The sequence below is a fragment of the Pseudoliparis swirei genome, chromosome 4 (genome assembly GCF_029220125.1).
Source record: "Pseudoliparis swirei isolate HS2019 ecotype Mariana Trench chromosome 4, NWPU_hadal_v1, whole genome shotgun sequence".
In the NCBI taxonomy this organism is placed as follows: domain Eukaryota; kingdom Metazoa; phylum Chordata; class Actinopteri; order Perciformes; family Liparidae; genus Pseudoliparis; species Pseudoliparis swirei.
Genome location: NC_079391.1, coordinates 33,636,438 through 33,657,046, shown reverse-complemented (window position 1 = coordinate 33,657,046; position 20,609 = coordinate 33,636,438). Strand labels below are relative to the sequence as shown.

At 47.0% G+C, this 20,609-nt stretch overlaps 1 protein-coding gene across 7 annotated transcripts in view; it reads right to left on the bottom strand.

Moving 5' to 3' along the window:
- Positions 1-302: 302 nt before the first annotated feature.
- herc1 (HECT and RLD domain containing E3 ubiquitin protein ligase family member 1) overlaps positions 303-20,609 on the bottom strand; it is a 61,443-nt gene continuing 41,136 nt past the window's right edge. For 6 of the 7 annotated variants that reach the window (XM_056413225.1, XM_056413224.1, XM_056413229.1 and 3 more), the window contains exons 64-78: positions 20,431-20,556; positions 20,023-20,161; positions 19,630-19,811; positions 19,404-19,559; positions 13,770-13,892; positions 13,582-13,684; positions 12,654-12,823; positions 12,436-12,574; positions 7,856-8,195; positions 5,826-5,991; positions 5,676-5,752; positions 4,756-5,008; positions 4,023-4,175; positions 3,291-3,596; positions 303-836 (exon numbers count right to left, since the gene is read on the bottom strand). In XM_056413225.1, the coding sequence (XP_056269200.1) occupies positions 651-836; positions 3,291-3,596; positions 4,023-4,175; positions 4,756-5,008; positions 5,676-5,752; positions 5,826-5,991; positions 7,856-8,195; positions 12,436-12,574; positions 12,654-12,823; positions 13,582-13,684; positions 13,770-13,892; positions 19,404-19,559; positions 19,630-19,811; positions 20,023-20,161; positions 20,431-20,556 (2,619 nt within the window). In that variant the 3' untranslated portion in view covers positions 303-650. Of the gene's footprint in view, positions 837-3,290; positions 3,597-4,022; positions 4,176-4,755; positions 5,009-5,389; positions 5,438-5,675; positions 5,753-5,825; positions 5,992-7,855; positions 8,196-12,435; positions 12,575-12,653; positions 12,824-13,581; positions 13,685-13,769; positions 13,893-19,403; positions 19,560-19,629; positions 19,812-20,022; positions 20,162-20,430; positions 20,557-20,609 lie in introns of those variants that run through there. The other variant, XM_056413230.1, reaches the window with a different exon arrangement.

Below are 20,609 nucleotides of genomic sequence, written 5' to 3'. Positions count from 1 at the left end.
AGTGGTCACTTATATTCATATTTTACATGCAGGTCTGTCTGGATATTTACTGTTTTTAGCTTTCTTTGGATATAAAAAAGAAAAGCTTGAAGAACACAACGTGCCGGGGCTTTTATTGTGAAGGGACGATCTGCTTGACTTCATAACTATGAGCAGCTCTCAGTTGCTTATTACTGTTATGAGTTGAGAGCACACGTGAGTCTTGTGTGAACCCCTCGCTCTCTCCTTTACGTTCGTTGTGACATTTTGTACATCTTGATAAAACGTGACGTCTTTCACAAACAAACACCGACTCAGTCACGCAGCATTTATTGTTGTTTTTAATGCTTTGGGGAACTCGGCGTAGGCAATGAAAACAATAAATATGATATTATGCAAAACATTTTCCGAACGAAGCATTTTACACAATGTACAATATTCTTTTCTCCCTCCGGAGCCGGCGGCGTGAATATTTTATACACATTTCCAAAACAAATAAACAAACCTCCATGCAGAAACCCTGAAAATGGGATGTGGAGTAATGAGGAACTCGTCACTGAACGCACTTCTCATTTTAAAAACTGCTAACCAGCCACCAGGAGGAGCGCAGCGCTTTCAAAGTACGTAACATGGGCTTTAAAAAATAAAGCGTCCCCGCGGTGCGTTCAGGGTCAGTAGTCCGTGTCGGAGCCCTCGGCGTTGTCCACGTTCCTGGACAGCATGTAGTTGTCCATGTCGATGGAGCGGCAGTTGTTGATGGCGTATCGGAGCCGCTCGGCCATGACGGGCTGGCTGGAGTACGGAGGCAGCCGCAGCTGGAAGAAGCAAGTCTGGGAGGTGGGCAGGCTGTCATATGGCTGCAGGGACAACAAGTAAACAAACAATTATATATATATATATATAATAAATATACTGTATATACACACTTTTTCTTTTATATCTATTCAAATCTATTTACTTATAATATATATAAATATATTTATTTAAATAGATATAATCGATATATAGATTATAATATATAAATTTAAATAAACATAAATCTAAAAATATTACATATAACATTTTATAGTATATATATTTCTATATTATACATAGATTTAAGTAAATATATATAAAAATATATAATACATCTATATATATTATAATATATATAAATAAAATATACATAGATATAAATATATATATTATAATTAGTGCTGTGAAAAATAACGCGTTAACTCAGTTAATTCGATTCCAGGTTTAACTAGTTTGTTTTTTAAAACGCATTTAACGCATGCGCAGAATGAGCTTCCAATCCGTCTGTTGTTGGTCGTCTCGAACCAGCAGCAGACGAAAATTACAGGGCGACGGGTGGAGATTTCCCCCTGTTATAATAGGAGGGGAAACACTGGAGTTAATAAGCGTGTCTTCTTGTCTGATCAATACGCAACTGTGAGGTGCGCGAATGGACCGAGCGGCCAGCTGCTGATCACTCACTTAATGAATAGACGGTGCGCGCACAGCGCGCCAACATTTTTTTGTTGAGCACCGAAGACCCATTTTGACCCAGGAAAAACCCTGAATGTTTATATGGGATTAATCATGATTAATCCACAGAAACCTGTGATTAACCTGATTTAAAATGTTAATCGTTTCACAGCCCTAATTATAATATATATTATATATAGATATACATATATATATAAAAATATTATTATATATATAGATATAAATATACTTATACATATATATAGATATAAATATATGACAATATATATATTTTATACAGATATATAAAGATATATTATAATATATATATAAAGATATATATATACATATGTATATATTAGGGCTGTGAAACGATTACAATTTTTAATCGGGTTAATCACAGGTTTTTGTGGATTAATCATGATTAATCACATATTACCGATATTCTCGGTATATTTTGTGAGAACATAGAGATTTATGACAAAAGACGGATATATACATTTATACATTCTTCGATACAATGGTGCTGCAACTCAGCAGTTATTTAGCAGTTTTCTTCCATATGGAACATTAATACATCTTCATCCTAAACAGAATGTTTAACCCTCCTGTTACCTTTGGGGTCAATTTGACCCCATTCAATGTTTAATGTCGGTGTTCTTTGGGGTCAATTTGACCCCAGGCTGTTTTTCACTGTGTCAAACATATAAGAAATATCAACTTTTTTATTTATTTAAAGGGCTATTTAGGTAGTCAACAAACAAACATAAAGTACCTCACACTTAAACTTGGGAAGCAATATTAATTCTAATAATTTTCTGAGGTTTTAATTGCTGGGGTCAAATTGACCCCGAGGGTAAAATATGTTAGTAAATGTAAAGGTAACAGGAGGGTTAAACAGAACATGTTTCTCTTGTTTGTCAACCATTAACTCCACCATGATACAATCTAAAGGCCTCTAGTCTTCCTCTAGCAGCTGCTGAGGCAAACTGACTGTGTGGGTTTTCTTCATGAACTGGGCCGTGATGAAAGGGACGGCGGGACACCGCTGCAAAGCTGAAACCTCACCGGCCCGGACAGGTGGACAGATTGACAAGTGACTTTTTTTGCTCGGTCGATGCGCGCGCACGGAGCTCTGTGGCGCGAGACGGAGATCGATAAGTGTTAACGCAACGCGAAGAGACAGAAATGACATGCTGCTGTGGAGATACGATCAACAACAGACGTTTAGTTTAATAAAAGAACAAAGACGTGCTCTAGAGAACATGTCAGGGGCGGGCCAATCTCTTTAATGTCATGCGATCTACCGACACTACGCCGCGATCGACTGGCAGGTCGCGATCGACGTGTTGAGACCCTGATCTACAGGAAGTAAAAGTCGTAACAAGGTTTCCGTAGGTGAACCTGCGGAAGGATCATTACCGATGAACAGACCGTCTGCATGAGAGCGGACAGAGTTCAGATTGAAGTGGTGTATTGGAAGCTCATTTTGCAAGTGACTTTTTTTTCGTCCCGACGACCAACAACAGACAGATTGGAAGCTCATTCTGCGCATGCGTTAAATGCGGCAAAAAAATATAACTAGTTAAACCTGTAATTGAATTAACGCGTTATTTTTCACAGCACTAGTATATATATCTAAAGATATATATATATATATGTATATATATATATATATAGTGTACACACTATTGAAAATAAAATAATCATACACATATAATTGTATAAATATTTTGTAAAAAAATGTAATATATATATACTTATATAATTGTATTGTGTTTATAAATATATAGTTTGTACATAATAAATATATTTAAATATAAGATCTGCAGCCGGTGCCTCACCCGGTCCACCTTCATGATCTGGAACCTCTGCGAGATGTCGGCGGTGTTGGCGGGCAGCCGGGAGCGTCCGGACACGAAGCGCATGAAGAGCACGCGCTCCTCGTTGGAGAACTCCTCCAGCGTCTGCCAGAACCACTGCACCAGCGCCTGCTGCTCCTCCACCTCCCGGTACCGCACCACCTTCTTCAGCACGTCGCAGCAGATCTCCGGCATGCCGCACACCATCTGCTCCAGCTGCCCCGCCGTCAGCAGGGACAGCAGCGGCACCGGCACGATCCACGACATGCCCTCACGCACCGCCGCCACCTGGTGGGGGGAGGGGGCACTACCGTTACCGACGTGTTCACCTTCTTATACCAGCTAGTTTGAGGAAAGCAAAGAAAACGTGACGTGGTAAAGTTAAACATCAGAGCACACGCGGAGACGCCTTAAATCAGACGCGTTGAATCAGAATGTTGGTTTAAAATCATTAAAACACGAACGTTATCAACACAATATGAAGACGTCACATCAAACACAGTTACCGACTGAAGCTAGCACGCTAACCGACTAACGGGTTGACCAGTTAGCCAGCTAACCAGTGCTCGCCACATTGAAGTGATGAAAACCAGGAACCAGGTGTTCATTCAGAAACCAGGTGTTCTGCTCAATGGGGACTGATACTTTAGTCCTGAGGTATGAGCTGAGTGTACACTAACACCAGGAAGTAGACCCCCCCCACCGGTCCAGTACCTGCCGGTCGATCTCGTGCAGCCGGTACTCGATGGCTCGCTCCACGTACTCCTTCCTGTTGGAGAAGGACAGCGGGATGCTGTTCCCTCCGGGGATGATGGGCACCATCTTCCCGTCCGCACTCTGGCCCACGAAGGAGTCCAGAGGAATCATCTGGAAGGAGGAGGGGGGCGTACACATTATTGTGTCCATCGCTTACAGCGTGGAGCACAGGACAGATCGCTCTCAAGAGATGGAATTAAAACAAGAGATAATATTATAATAATATAGAGATGATATTAGAATAACATTATAATAATATAGATAATATTATAATATAGAGATGATATTAGAATAATATTATAATAATATAGAGATAATATTATGATAATATAGAGATGATATTAGAATAATATTATAATAATATAGAGATAATATTATGATAATATAGACTCTGAAAGGTGAGCTCAGTCGTTCGGTCGCTTATTGTTCGGATTCACTGGTGCATGATGGGACGTCACGCGTCTGTTTAGAGACAAGCTAAGCTAACGTTAGCATCCGAACAGCGTTACAGGAACTCAGAATAAAACACTTAAAATACCCTGAAGGTGACCTCTTAAATATATATGTGTATATATATACACACATATATATATACATATATATACACATATATATATATATATTTATATATAAATATACATATATGTGTATACGTGGTATCCAGTCTCTCCTGCCTGCCCCGTGGTCTCACCTCGTGGAAGTTCTCCTCGGTGATGCTGCCGTCTTCAATGTGAAGAATGCTCCTGAGCGTCTGCACGTAGAGCAGGTCCACCTCCTCCAGGTCCTCCAGAACCAGCGGGATGCAGCACAGCTGCTTCCACACCAGCGGCGCCAGGTGCAGGTCCAGAGGCTTCTTGGTGCGGATGGCCACGCCCATCAGGATGCCCAGGAACCGGAACTGGAGCATGTGCTCGTCCAGGCAGGAGGACGGGTTGAAGAGGAACCTGAGGAGACACCACCCTTAAGGACAGTGGACAGACAGGCAGCGGACAGACAGACAGCGGACAGAGAGACAGACAGACAGACAGAGAGACAGACAGACAGACAGAGGACAGACAGACAGACAGCGGACAGAGAGACAGAGGACAGGCAGACAGACAGACAGCGGACAGAGAGACAGACAGACAGACAGAGAGACAGACAGAGGACAGACAGACAGACAGACAGCGGACAGAGAGACAGACAGACAGAGGACAGACAGACAGACAGACAGAGGACAGACAGACAGACAGACAGACAGACAGTGGACCGGGGACGTTACACACATCCCACGCTTCATTGAGGACCCCTACACTCAACACAACAAGGGCTTTTATTTTGAAAACCTTCATTGAAGTTTTGGATGCAGCTTTAATCTGAGTGTCTTCGTTTGACTTTCATGTGACAGGGTTAAAGACACAAAGACATAGAGAGCGAGACACAAAGATGCAGAGATACAAAGACGCAGAGACGCAGAGATACACAGAGACACAATTACTCAAAGACACAATTATACAAAACACAGAGACACAGAGACACAAAGACACAAAGACACAAAGAACACAAAGGTGCATTGGTAAACATGTCTGGTGTTTCTGTCGCCAGGTGTTCCTCTCTGCCGTGAGCCCTCACCTGTCCCGGTTGTAGCCCACCTCGGCCGTGGCGTTGGGGGAGGGGATGAGCAGCTCCACCACGCCCGTCTCCAGCTCCTTCAAACAACAGAGCAGAAGGTCACGAGGCGTTCGGGGGACGCGGGAGGAATCGGCGTCGCGGGCGCCGTACCTGGCACATCTCCGTGATGGTGTCGTCGAACACGCCCCCGGCGTCGTCGGCGCCCTCGCCCACCAGCTTCACCTTCCAGGCCCGGGACGGCAGGCGGAGGTCGGAGGCGTTCAGCTTCACCACCTGCCGGGCGATCTGCACGAAGATGGGCTTGCACTTGCGCCCCCTGTGGAGAGCCGGAGGTCAGAGGTCAGGTCCACCGCCCGGTGAGCTCCTCCTCCTTTACTCACATGTGACCCCCGGACCGTTCAACCATCGCCAACAAGGAGTTAAAGAAATACGCCCGTTAACGTCAGATTGGGATCGTTCCTACGGTCCTTGAACGCATCACGAAGGTTGTCATCGTGGCGTTTCGCCGACGGCATTTTATTCTGGCGTCTCGTTTAAAATCTCACATCCGGTGACGTGTTGGATCCGTTAAAACATGAAGCTCCTCGGTGAAACTATGACGTCATGATCTACTCACCGGAGGTCAGAGGTCACATGTCTCTATGTGTGTGTGTGTGTCTCTATGTGTGTGTGTGTGTCTCTATGTGTGTGTATGTCTATATGTGTGTGTGTGTGTCTATGTGTGTGCGTGTGTCTATGTGTGTGTCTTTATGTGTGTGTGTGTGTCTATGTGTGTGTCTTTATGTGTGTGTGTCTATGTGTGTGTCTATGTGTGTGTGTGTGTCTCTATGTGTCTGTATGTCTATATGTCTATGTGTGTGTCTTTATGTGTGTGTGAGTGTCTATGTGTGTGTGTCTCTATATTAGGAATGCGCGATATAAACGATATACGATATAAACGATAAAAAATGGCCTACGATAGAGATCTTAGTTATATTGCTCTATCGCGATATTGCATGTTTGACGCGATCTATCCATGACCATGAAATATAAAGTGCCACGAGTGTCACGATGTGTACAGGATGTGGACCCAGCGGACGGGCGGTGATCGCGGAGGCGCGAGGCAGGAACGGTAGGCACTAGGCAGACGGATGATCGGCTGGCTGCTGACGGAACAGTAATCTCTGGCGGGTGTACATTACGTATAACAATAACGCATGTGACAATAGTACAATGATCCCACAACTCGTGGGTGTCAAGCTGGGGTTCTTATAGTCCCGTTGATTTGTGATTGCTTGTCGGTGTGTGCGCTGGCAGCGGAGTCCGCCACGCCCAGCGTCAAGCCCGGTGACACGGTCGCGACCGTGACAACGAGCTGCAACCGTCTGCAACGCAAATGTTCTCAAAACGACATACTAAGTTTCTTTCTTCTTTTGTTTTATACATTTAGCAGTTTGGCTTTCCTTAGAGTCTATGTAACCTGTTCTGAAATGGTTCTATTATGATTTACAGTATATATCGTGATATATATCGTTATCGCAATAGCTGCAATGTATATCGCAATATGGATTTTAGGCCATATCGCCCATCCCTACTCTATATGTGTGTGTGTGTCTTTATGTGTGTGTGCATGTGTCTATGTGTGTGGCTTTGTCTCTATGTATGTGTGTGTGTGTCTATGTGTGTGTGTGTCTCTATGTGTGTGTGTCTCTATGTGTGTGTGTGTCTCTATGTGTGTCTTTATGTGTGTGTGTCTATGTGTGTGTCTAAAGGCCGGAGGTCACGTGACGTTAAAATAGTTTAATATTTAGAAGTGGAGAATTTTTTTTCCACTGATAATGAAAATGACATTTCTGTGTCTAGAAGCCTGGTGGCCCCAGAGGTTCTATTCACAGACACACAGCAGGAGGCGGCCCCGTGGCCCCGGAGGTTCTATTCCCAGACACACAGCAGGAGGCGGCCCCGTGGCCCCGGAGGTTCTATTCCCAGACACAGCAGGAGGCGGCCCCGTGGCCCCGGAGGTTCTATTCACAGACACACAGCAGGAGGCGGCCCCGTGGCCCCGGAGGTTCTATTCCCAGACACACAGCAGGAGGCGGCCCCGTGGCCCCGGAGGTTCTATTCACAGACACACAGCAGGAGGCGGCCCCGTGGCCCCGGAGGTTCTATTCCCAGACACACAGCAGGAGGCGGCCCCGGACCTGGTGGAGATCCTCTTCACGGTGATCTGCGGCCCGTAGTTCTTGCCCTGCACCATGGTCTTGCCGATGGAGCGCACCATGGGCAGCGTGTAGACGCGCGGGGCCAGCAGCGGCCGCAGCTGACCCTGGACCAGCCCCCAGGTGCCGGCGCTGTAGTGAGACGTGCAGCTCTGGTTGTTGGGGCTGAGGTTGAGGAGGCGCCACGAGGAGTACATGAGGTCGGAGAAGTGGTAGAGGAGGCGCAGGCGAGCCCTCACCGCCTCCATGCTGACCTCCCTCAGACAGCTGTACTGAGGAGGAACCGCCACGGGGAGGCCCAGCTGGAGGGGGACCGAGGAGCCTGAGGAGGAGGAGGAGGAAGAGGAGGACAAAGAGGTGCAGGAAGAGGAGGAGTAGGAAGAGGAGGACAAAGAGGTGGAGGAAGAGGAGACACAAGGACACATGGAAAAAGGAATGAGGAGCTTTCTGACAACAAGCTGGTCACTACACAACACTGGAAAGGGTGTGTGAGTGTGTGTATCTGTGTGTGCTTCTGTGTGTGTGTCTCGATGTGCGTCTCTGTGTGTGTGTGTGTCTGTCTCTATGTGTGTGTCTCTGTCTCTCTGTGTGTCTCTGTCTGTGTCTCTGTCTGTGTCTCTATGTGTGTGTGTGTCTCTATCAGTGGCGGTTCGTCCATAGGGGGCGCTAGGGCGCCGCCCCTCTTAAAATTTGGAGATGAAAAAAAAAGAAGAAGAAAAAAAAAAAGAATCCTGTCAAAAAACATTATATGCCAAATCATTTAAATAGTAAATATACCGTGTTGACGCGCTAAATGTGTGTGGGAGACCGTAAGCCCCTGTCAACAACCACTTAAGTTAATGTGAAAAAATATAATATATCGCCATTATCACGGAGAGAAGCCCCTCCCTTTTCGAGGCGCTGGTCTAACGTGTGTGTACGGCATCGATACAACATTTCAGTCGTTTTGGCAATGACCGCTTCACATTGGCGGATGAAACCGAATCTTGGGCGCACAAATATGCGACGCGATTGGATTATTGGGCAGATCAGAGACCCGTATGTTCCTCAGCCCATAGAGCAGTGTTGCCAGGTCCGCGGTTTTCCTGGAATCGGCCACTTTTGAAGTGTTGCTGGTTGAATTTGTTGTCCTTGGTTCGGGTAGACCTATTTTGCATGCAAATTACATGAATATCTTTAGATAAAAATCCATATTTTAAATGAAATAATTTATTCATACCCAAATCCTACCAAACTGACTCCAGATCAGCACGTACACATTTTATTTATGATAATATACTGTATCTAATTACACAAGGCCATTTTAGGACCTAGGTGAAATAACTTGAGGGAAAACTGCTTTTAATGCTGGCAAACTAAACATATGTTGTTACTTTGTAGATATTACAATACATTTGGCAATGATAGCAATGCTGTTGGACTTTAAAGCAGTGTATATGGTTTGGCACGGGCATATTTTGAGTTCTGATATTGGGCTGGTTTTTGGGCTGGTTGTGTCACACAGACCTGGCAACCCTGCTGCCCAGAGCTCCACGGAGGTACGCGAGCAACATAGCTAGCAGAAGCTTTATGTTAGTATGGCGTCGGCGACTGAAAACTCTGGTATCTCTACACCAAACACCTTTCAATCGACGGTCAGATATTGACAAGAAGAGGCTGAAAGAGTTGGGACCCGAACATCCGGATTTAAAATTCTGCAGCAAAGCGCTGACGCCGGGAGGACGTACACCCCGAGGTTCTGCTCAACCCTATATGCTCGCGCGAGCTGGTTAGCTGAATGCTCCATGACTAATTCGTTTTTGTTTCCTGTCTGTTTTCCAAAGTCCTGGGACGGAAACTCTCTGACTACAACGGGGTGAGGGATCTACAGAGCTTCAGACAAGTGTAAAGCACGAATCTTGCCGAAGTTATCTAGCTAAGAACATGGAGCTAACTCGCTAACAGCATGAAGCCAACCCTGTTTGCAGACCGAACTGGCATCGAAAACACAACGAAGAAGTTCTGAAAAACAGACACATTCCCTCCAGAATAATGGAAACAGGCTGGTTACAGACATGATTGACTTTAACCAGAGTTATTGAGAAGTTTGACCACTTTAAAGAGAGGCTACTTTTCTTTACATATAGTGGGTCTACTCTGTCAAACAGTTAGAAATGCACTCCGTCATTTCTTGTTTTCAATGTATTGTATTTTATTTTTGTTTGTTGTTCAACGATATTATTGAGTGTTTGTGAATTTTATTTTAATGAGCTATTTTTATTTAGCGTTATTTTTAAAAATCTGTTTCCTGCGGAAATTGCTTTCCATCTGTTGCACTTCCTGCTCCTGAGTCCGTCTCTTCGTCACAATGGTTTTATATTGCCGAGGGTGAGTTGAGTGAAAAACGATTTTGCACTATTTTGGCTATATTCTTTAATAAAAATTAACCGTTTATGTTACATACAGGAATGGAATGTTAATACGATCCCGGCGTCCAGCTGTCGTGTCATTTAGACTGTCAAAATATACGTTTGGTGGCGGTTTCATTGAGCCACTTTCTAGCTCATGTAGTTATTTATTTTGTCCATTAGGGGGCTCTGTTTTCCCCTTGTATGTTACATGTCATGGTTTTTGATGAGAATTGTTATTATTTAGATTTAATGTGGTCTTGTCTTCCATGGACAATGTTTTTTATTGCTGAGGGAAGTGGAAGTGCAGAGACAAATCAGAAGGCAAATGTGTGTGTTCTGTTGTCTTCTGCAGAATAAATAAGTGCTGGGAAAATCCACCATCTGAGCCGACTTCTTCCATGCCCGTTCCACATCAGTTACATCTGCTCTGAACCTCTTTCATGTGAGGGTGAAACTCTTTTATTTTGCAAACCTCTGAAACCCAACCCAATGTTCCTTAAAGCTGCTCTGAACCTCTCATGCCCAAAGTTACAGTGTGTTGATAGTTGTTGTTGGACCGTGTTGAGCACGCTGTGTTCTTGAAATAAAGCTTTGTTTTTTACAATATTCTACTCAAAACCTCTCTTCTTCTCATTGTTGAGTGATATTTAAACCAGTCGCCCAACTGCGCCCCCCCCCAAAAAAATGTCACCAGCCACCACTGGTCTCTATGTGTGCGTGTGTCTCTATATGTGTGTGTCTCTGTCTCTGTGTGTGTGTGTGTCTGTGTGTGTCTCTATGTGTGTGTGTCTCTGTCTCTCTGTGTGTCTCTGTCTGTGTCTCTGTGTGTGTCTCTATGTGTGTGTGTGTCTCTATGTGTGTGTGTGTCTCTATGTGTGCGTGTGTCTCTATATGTGTGTGTCTCTGTCTCTCTATGTGTGTGTGTGTCTCTATGTGTGTGTGTGTGTCTATGTGTGTGTGTGTGTCTCTATGTGTGTGTGTGTCTCTATGTGTGTGTGTGTCTCTGTGTGTGTGTGTGTCTCTGTGTGTGTGTGTGTGTCTCTATGTGTGTGTGTGTCTCTATGTGTGTGTGTGTGTGTCTCTGTGTGTGTGTGTCTCTCTATGTGTGTGTGTCTCTATGTGTGTGTGTCTCTCTATGTGTGTGTGTGTCTCAATGTGTGTGTGTCTCTGTCTGTCTCTCTGTGTGTGTGTGTCTGTGTGTGTCTCTATGTGTGTGTGTCTCTGTCTCTATGTGTGTGTGTCTCTGTCTCTCTGTGTGTGTGTCTCTGTCTCTCTGTGTGTCTCTGTCTCTGTGTGTGTCTCTGTGTGTGTCTCTATGTGTGTGTGTCTCTGTCTCTCTGTGTGTGTCTGTCTCTATGTGTGTGTATGTGTGTGTGTGTCTCTGTCTCTATGTGTGTGTCTGTGTGTGTGTGTCTCTATGTGTGTGTGTCTCTGTCTCTATGTGTGTGTCTGTGTGTCTCTGTGTGTGTCTCTCTGTGTGTGTGTCTCTGTGTGTGTGTGTCTCTGTCTCTCTGTGTGTCTCTGTCTCTGTGTGTGTCTCTGTGTGTGTCTCTGTGTGTCTCTGTGTGTGTCTCTGTGTGTGTCTCTGTGTGTGTGTGTGTCTCTATGTGTGTGTGTGTCTCTGTCTCTCTGTGTGTCTCTGTCTGTGTGTGTCTCTGTGTGTGTCTCTGTGTGTCTCTGTGTGTGTCTCTGTGTGTGTCTCTGTGTGTGTCTCTGTGTGTGTCTCTATGTGTGTGTGTCTTTGTCTCTCTGTGTGTGTCTCTGTCTCTATGTGTGTGTCTGTGTGTGTGTGTCTCTGTCTCTGTGTGTGTCTCTGTCTCTGTGTGTGTCTGTGTGTGTGTCTCTATGTGTGTGTGTCTGTGTCTCTATGTGTGTGTGTCTCTCTGTGTGTCTCTCTGTGTGTCTCTCTCTGTGTGTCTCTGTGTGTGTCTCTGTGTGTGTCTCTGTGTGTCTCTGTGTGTCTCTGTGTGTCTCTGTGTGCGTCTCTCTGTGTGTGTCTCTGTCTCTATGTGTGTGTCTGTGTGTGTGTGTCTATGTGTGTGTGTCTCTGTCTCTATGTGTGTCTGTGTCTCTATGTGTGTGTCTTTGTCTCTCTGTGTGTGTCTCTGTGTGTGTCTCTGTGTGCGTCTCTCTGTGCGTCTCTCTGTGTGTGTCTGTGTGTGTGTGTCTCACCTGGAGCCCGTGGTGGTACCGATGCTGCCGACCAGGCGGCGCTGTGGCAGCGTCCGGCTGAGATCTGCTGGACGTTCTTCCCCTGCAGCGCCGCGGCCGCCGCCGGCTCCCGGACGTGGTTGGTGTGGCCCAGACCCAGCTGCTCGCGAGAGGTTCAAGGTCACGGGAATTCAGCACTCTGAAGGCGGCGCCACGTGTTTCATCAGAGCGCGTCTCACCTGTCCCTCCGAGTTGCTGCCCCAGGTGTAGACGTCCCCCGTGGAGGACAGCACCACGGTGTGCTCCGCCCCCACGGCCACGTCCTGGACCTGGACCCCCGACAGGGCCGGGACCTGCTGGGGCCGGTTGTGGTTCTTGGCCCGGCCTTCTGGCAGGCCAATCAGGCGGTCTGCACGGTGTGTGTACATTAGGACAACTACACGATGCACATCGTTTTCACCTGAACTTTATTGTGAAAATACTGCAGGTGAGTCTTGTTACTGGATGTAATCACCATATTGCTACTCTAATATATATATATAAACTATACTACAACATATTTATCATTATTTAATTGAGTTAACGAGCTCGGTGTGTTATCTCGTCATCGTTTCTTTAGTCTATAAAACATCAAACGAAAGTGAAATATGCTAAAATAAATGTAATGGAGTCAAAAGTGAAGCTGGAAATATTAATTAGAAATTATTTTCTAAATATCTGTTGATTAATTTCCTAATAATGGATGAATCGTTTAAGCTGATGACATTAATATGAATTGTATTATTATTATTAAGAATTATTTATTTTATTATTATTAATTGTATTATTATAATAAATAATGGTATTATTATTAATCATTTTATTATTGTTTTGTTATAAATTGTATTATTATTAATTGTATTATTATTATTATTATTAATACTGTTATTATTATTTGTCATTTTATTAAATGTATTGTTATAAATTGTATTATTATAAAAATGGTATTATAATTATAATTATTGATTTAATTATTATTAGTCATTTTATTATTATTATAAATGTTATTATTATAATAAAATATTATTATTATCAATAGTATCATAATGAATTGTATTATAATTCTAATTACATTATAATTATATCATCTCAAAGACCAGTTATATAAATAAGGACCTTTAACCGTACCTTGGCCGAACGTGAACACTTTGCCGTCTCTGGTCAGCGCCACGGAGAACTGGGTTCCACACGCCACCTTGCTGATGCCGGTTCCACACAGCACGTCCACCTTCTGAGGAACCGAGAGAACCGAGAGAACTCAGCGAGCCTTCATCCTGGTACCTGCCACCTGCAGGGCCTCACAGACCAGCTCCTACCTGAGGGGACGACTTGGCCGTGGAGTTGCCGAGTCCCAGTTTTCCGTAGTCTCCGTCACCGAAAGCCCAAACCATCATCCCGTCAGCAGAGACCACCAACGTGTGGTTGAGCCCGCATGCCACCTGAGGAGCCGAGCGCAGGGCCCGTTAACCCACCTGTGAGGGGCAAGGCTGCAGTACCTTAAACCACCACAACGTGGTGCCTGACAGGACACCTGTAGGACTCTGGTGCTCCTACCTGGCCCATGTGGTACTACACAGTATAGTACACCTTTAGGACTCTGGTGCTCCTACCTGGCCCACGTGGTACGACACAGTATAGTACACCTGTAGTACTCTGGTGCTCCTACCTGGCCCACGTGGTACGACACAGTATAGTTCACCTGTAGTACTCTGGTGCTCCTACCTGGCCCACGTAGTACTACACAGTATAGTTCACCTGTAGGACTCTGGTGCTCCTACCTGGCCCACGTGGTACATTACATTACATGTCATTTAGCAGACGCTTTTATCCAAAGCGACTTACAATAAGTGCATTTCAACCTAGAGTACAAACTAAGAACAACAAGAATACAGGAAGTAACATTTCCTCAACATAGTCGAACTACAAAAGTACCATAAGTAAGTGCTATCTAAGTGCCACTGAAGTGCTAATCTGTGTTTTAATCCAGATATAGTCGGAAAAGGTGTGTTTTCAGTCTCCGACGGAAGATGTAGAGACTTTCTGCTGTCCTGATGTCAGTGGGGAGCCTGCTCCACCACTGAGGAGCCAGGACAGCAAACAGTCTGGATTGAGTGATTAGCTCGAGGTGCAGTAGTCACAAGTCGATTGGCTGTTGCAGGCGGAGCGAACGTGCCGGGGTGCGGTGTGACCATATCCCGGATGTAGACGGGCCCGATCCGTCAGAGCACGATACGCCAGGACCAGTGTTTTGAAGCGGATGCAGCAGCCACGGTAACCAGTGGAAGAGCGGAGGAGCGGAGTGGTGTGGGTGAATTTCGGGAGGCTGAAGACCAGTCGAGCTGCTGCATTCTGGATGAGCTGCAGGGGTCGGATGGCCTTAGCAGGTAGACCAGCCAGGAGGAGTTGCAGTAGTCGAGGCGTGAAATGACCAGAGCCTGGATCAGAACCTGCGCCGCCTTCTGAGTAAGAAGAGGACGTATTCTCCTGATGTTGTGCAGCATGTACCTACAGGAACGCGCTGTCGCAGCGATGTTGGCCGTCAGGGAGAGTTGACTGTCGAGTGTCACCCCGAGGTTCCTGGCAGTCCGGTAGGGGCCAACACAGAGCTGTTGAAGGTGATAGTCAGGTCGTGGGTGGGGAGCCTTTCCCTGGAAGGAATAGTAGCTCAGTCTTGTCAGGGTTGATCTTCAGGTGGTGAGCAGACATCCACTGAGAGATGTCAGTCAGACAGGCAGAGATTCGTGCCGCCACCTGTGTTTCGGACGGTGGAAACGAGAAGATCAGTTGGGTGTCATCAGCATAGCTATGGTAGGAGAAGCCATGCGAACGAATGACAGAGCCGAGAGAATTTGTGTACAGAGAGAAGAGGAGGGACCCAGGACGGAGCCTTGAGGAACCCCAGTAGTGAGAGGACAAGGATCAGACACAGATCCTCTCCAAGTTACCCGGTAGGTGCGGTCTTTAAGGTAGGAAGAGAAAAGAGCGAGTGCAGTGCCTGAGATCCCCAGGTCCTGAAGAGAAGAGATCAGGATCTGGTGGTTCACGGTGTCAAATGCTGCAGAAAGGTCGAGAAGGATAAGGACAGAGGAGAGAGGCTGCTCTAGCAGTGTGAAGCTGCTCAGAGACAGCAAGGAGGGCCGTCTCTGTCGAGTGGCCGGCCTTGAATCCAGACTGGTGAGGGTCAAGAAGGTTGTTACTGTGGAGATAGGAGGACACTTGGCTCAAGATAGCTCGCTCCAGAGTTTTGGAGAGAAAAGGAAGAAGAGAGACCGGTCTGTAGTTGCTGACTTCAGACGGTCGAGCGTGGGTTTCTTCAGGAGAGGGTTGACTCGCCTCCTTCAGAGAGTTAGGAAACAGCCAGTTGAGAGGGAGCTGTTAATAAGATGGGTGAGGAAGGTCAGAAGGTCAGTAGCAATAGCCTGGAGAATGGGAGACGGACGGGGTCAAGGGCAGGTGGTCGGTCGGGCGGAGGTCACCAAGCTAAGAACTTGATTGGGAGACAAGGGGTGAAAGAGGAAAGAGAGGGGATGAAGAAGTTAGTGTTGGTGAGGTGATAGAAGATGGATTTGTAAAGGAGCGTATGTCGTCTATCTTGTTTGTAAAGTAGTCGACAAAGTGGCTCGGCAAAAGGGTGGAAGGAGGAGGGGGACCAAGGAGGTTGGAAAAGATAGAGAAGAGTTTTTTGGGGTTAGAGAAGGAAGACTGAATTTTGGTCAGGTAGAACGAGCTTTTGGCTGCAGAGATAGAGGAAGAGAAGGAGGAGAGGAGAGATTGATAGAAGAGCAAGTCTTCCGCTTGATTCGATTCGCCATTTTCTTTCCGGGCCGCAGGGTGGCTCTCTCGGCGACGAGTCCGACAACCACAGAGCCGGAGAGGATTTCCGAACCTGTCGTGTCTTAAAAGGACAAAGAGAATCAAGAGATGAAGACAGGGAAGAGAGGAGAGTGTCTGCGGCAGAGTTAGGATGCATGAGTGAGAAGCAGTCAGTTGATGGGAGAGCAGATAGGACAGAGGAGGCCAGAGAGGAGGGACAGAGGGTGCGAATGTTGCGCGTACAGGTGCAGAGTCTGTAGATATGGGTGGGTTGTCAGTACCAGAGAGCGAGAGAGTAAGAGATGAAGAAGTGGTCAGAGACATGGAGAGGAGTCACAGTGAGGTTAGAGGTAGAGCAGTTTCTTGTGAAAATGTAGTCAAGGTGGTTGCCGGCTTTGTGAGTAGGAGGGGGGGACTGAGTGAGAGGTTAAAGGAAGACAGTAAGAGTAAGAGATCACATGACTTCTCTGTCTGGATGTTAAAGTCACCCAGAAGGATGAGCGGCCGTGTTCCACGAAGTTCGATAGGAGGACGTCTAGCCTTCCAAGAAATCACCCAAAGAACCAGGGGACGGTAGAGAACAACAATGTGAAGTTGAACCGGATGAGTAACGGTCACCGCATGAAACTCAAAAGTCAGTGGGATAAAGAGGAAGCGGTAGGGACAGAAACACCATGTGGGTGAGATGAGTAAACCTGTACCTCCACCCGACCAGAGGGTCTGGGTGTGTGGCTAAAGGGGAAGGCAGAGGAGAGAGCAGCTGGGTAGACGTGTTGTCTGCTGTGATCCAGGTCTCAGTGAGAGCCAGGAAGTCAAGCGACTGCTCCACAGCAAAGCCAGAGATGAAGTCGGCCTTGCGGTTGGCTGACTGACAGTTCCAGAGGCCTCCTGTGACCAGGTGCTGGGTGTGAGTAGAACGGGTAGGAAGGATAACAGAGGAGGGGTTCCGGTACATGAATGAGCGAGTCCTATAGTAACTACGAGTAGAGATACGCACAGGTATGGAAAAGACACACATATTAAAAAAAAAAAAAAAAAAAAAAAAAGGGAAATACTCAGCCACCCCCGAAGACTCCAACGGAAGACTCCTATGTCTTTGTCCTCCGAGTCTTGACTCAACGGAAGACTCCTATGTCTTTGTCCTCGAGTCTTGACTCCAACGGAAGACTCCTATGTCTTTGTCCTCCGAGTCTTGACTCCAACGGAAGACTCCTATGTCTTTGTCCTCCGAGTCTTGACTCCAACGGAAGACTCCTATGTCTTTGTCCTCCGAGTCTTGACTCCAACGGAAGACTCCTATGTCTTTGTCCTCCAGTCTTGACTCCAACGGAAGACTCCTATGTCTTTGTCCTCCGAGTCTTGACTCCAACGGAAGACTCCTATGTCTTTGTCCTCCGAGTCTTGACTCCAACGGAAGACTCCTATGTCTTTGTCCTCCGAGTCTTGACTCCAACGGAAGACTCCTATGTCTTTGTCCTCCAGTCTTGACTCCAACGGAAGACTCCTATGTCTTTGTCCTCCGAGTCTTGACTCCAACGGAAGACTCCTATGTCTTTGTCCTCCAGTCTTGACTCAACGGAAGACTCCTATGTCTTTGTCCTCTAGTCTTGACTCCAACGGAAGACTCCTATGTCTTTGTCCTCTAGTCTTGACTCCAACGGAAGACTCCTATGTCTTTGTCCTCCGAGTCTTGACTCCAACGGAAGACTCCTATGTCTTTGTCCTCGAGTCTTGACTCCAACGGAAGACTCCTATGTCTTTGTCCTCGAGTCTTGACTCCAACGGAAGACTCCTATGTCTTTGTCCTCCGAGTCTTGACTCCAACGGAAGACTCCTATGTCTTTGTCCTCCGAGTCTTGACTCCAACGGAAGACTCCTATGTCTTTGTCCTCCCGAGTCTTCGTCCGATGAGTCACGCTGACGCTACAGCTGACGCGAAAAACCCCACCCGGTTATGAGCCCAAGTTAGTGCCAATTACCTCCAGCCGCGTTGACACCGCCCCTTGGCTTTTGGTATTCAAATGACACTCAATAGAAACCAGGTGACGATCGCTCGTCCAATCAGTGAAGATTCAGGTGTCGGAACACAGGACACACCTCTCTACCAAAACAACTCCTTAAAACAGGACAGACTAACAATCTAGCAGCTTTAAACAACAAATACAACAGTAACTTTAGCAGATAAAACTAGTTTAAAGAAGATACTTAGCAGGATCCAAGTAGTCAGTAGTCTCGCCTCACAGGTAGAAAATGGTACGACACAGTATAGTACACCTGTAGGACTCTGGTGCTCCTACCTGGCCCACGTAGTACTACACAGTATAGTACACCTGTAGTACTCTGGTGCTCCTACCTGGCCCACGTAGTACTACACAGTATAGTTCACCTGTAGTACTCTGGTGCTCCTACCTGGCCCACGTAGTACTACACAGTATAGTTCACCTGTAGTACTCTGGTGCTCCTACCTGGCCCACGTAGTACTACACAGTATAGTTCACCTGTAGGACTCTGGTGCTCCTACCTGGCCCACGTGGTACGACACAGTATAGTACACCTGTAGTACTCTGGTGCTCCTACCTGGCCCACGTAGTACGACACAGTATAGTTCACCTGTAGTACTCTGGTGCTCCTACCTGGCCCACGTAGTACGACACAGTATAGTACACCTGTAGTACTCTGGTGCTCCTACCTGGCCCACGTAGTACGACACAGTATAGTACACCTGTAGGACTCTGGTGCTCCTACCTGGCCCACGTGGTACGACACAGTATAGTTCACATGTAGTACTCTGGTGCTCCTACCTGGCCCACGTAGTACGACACAGTATAGTACACCTGTAGGACTCTGGTGCTCCTACCTGGCCCACGTAGTACGACACAGTATAGTACACCTGTAGTACTCTGGTGCTCCTACCTGGCCCACGTAGTACTACACAGTATAGTTCACCTGTAGTACTCTGGTGCTCCTACCTGGCCCACGTGGTACTACACAGTATAGTTCACATGTAGTACTCTGGTGCTCCTACCTGGCCCACGTAGTACGACACAGTATAGTACACCTGTAGGACTCTGGTGCTCCTACCTGGCCCACGTAGTACGACACAGTATAGTACACCTGTAGTACTCTGGTGCTCCTACCTGGCCCACGTGGTACCCCTCCAGCGCCGTGACCTTCTCGGGGAGCTTCTTGTTGGACGTGTTCCCCAGACCCAGTCGGCCGTAGTCACCGTTTCCAAACGTGAAGAGCTTCCCGTCCGCCGTGACCACGGCCGAGTGTTTGAACCCGCAGGACATCTGAACAACAACACAACGTGGTAAACAACGAGGCGGCGTCCCCCCCCCCCCCCCATGGAGGCGGACCCACCTGCACGACCTCCTCCCCCTGCAGCGCCTCTATCTGCCGCGGGCGGCGCTGCCGGTCGCTGTTGCCGTGGCCCAGCTTGCCGTAGTCCCCGTCGCCCCAGCTGAACACCTCGCCGCTCTCCGTCAGCGCCATGGAGTGACCGTCGCTCCCGCACGACGTCACCAGCTGGGTCACCACGAAGCCTGGGGGGAGGGGGGGGGTCAGGACCTCGGTCTTCTGCTGTGTGTGTGTCTGTGTGAGTGTATGTGTGTATATATATGTGTATGTGCATTTGTATGTATGTGTGTGCGTATGTGTGTGCATATGTGTGTGTATGTGTATGTTTGTGTGTGTTTGTGTCTATGTGTGTATATGTATGTATGTATGTATGTATGTATGTGTGTGTGTGTGTACCTTGGAGAGCAGACACCACCGTCAGCAGGTGGAGGTCGTCAGAGTTTCCTTGCCCCAGGCGTCCGTAGCTTCCCTCGCCGCACGCCAGCACCGTCCCGTTGGGCTGGATCACGAAGGTGCAGTTCTGACCACACACCACCTGGGTGAGGAGGAGGAGGGGAGGAAGGAGGAGGGGAGGAAGGGAGGAGGGGATGAAGGAGGAGAGGAGGAAGGGAGGAGACAGAGGTAACTACATTGTAATAACCTGCCCAGGGAATATTATCTCTAGCTAATAATACGAGCACCTTTACATTGAGGTGGAAAACTGAAATGTTGATAAAATAAATAAATAAAATAAATAAATGTAAGAACAATTTAATAAGAACACATTCATTTGTCAAGCGAGGACAGACCAACATAGAGCAGTACCTGTTGAGCCTGGGAGAAGGACGGGGCGGTGGTCGGCACCAGGATGTTCCTGCCGGCCTCGGCCAGCTGGCCGTGTCTCCCGGCGCCCCACAGGTACACGTCACACTTCCCCCCCAGGTGCCAGTCCTGCACACACGCACGCACACACACACACACACACACACACTTATTATTATACT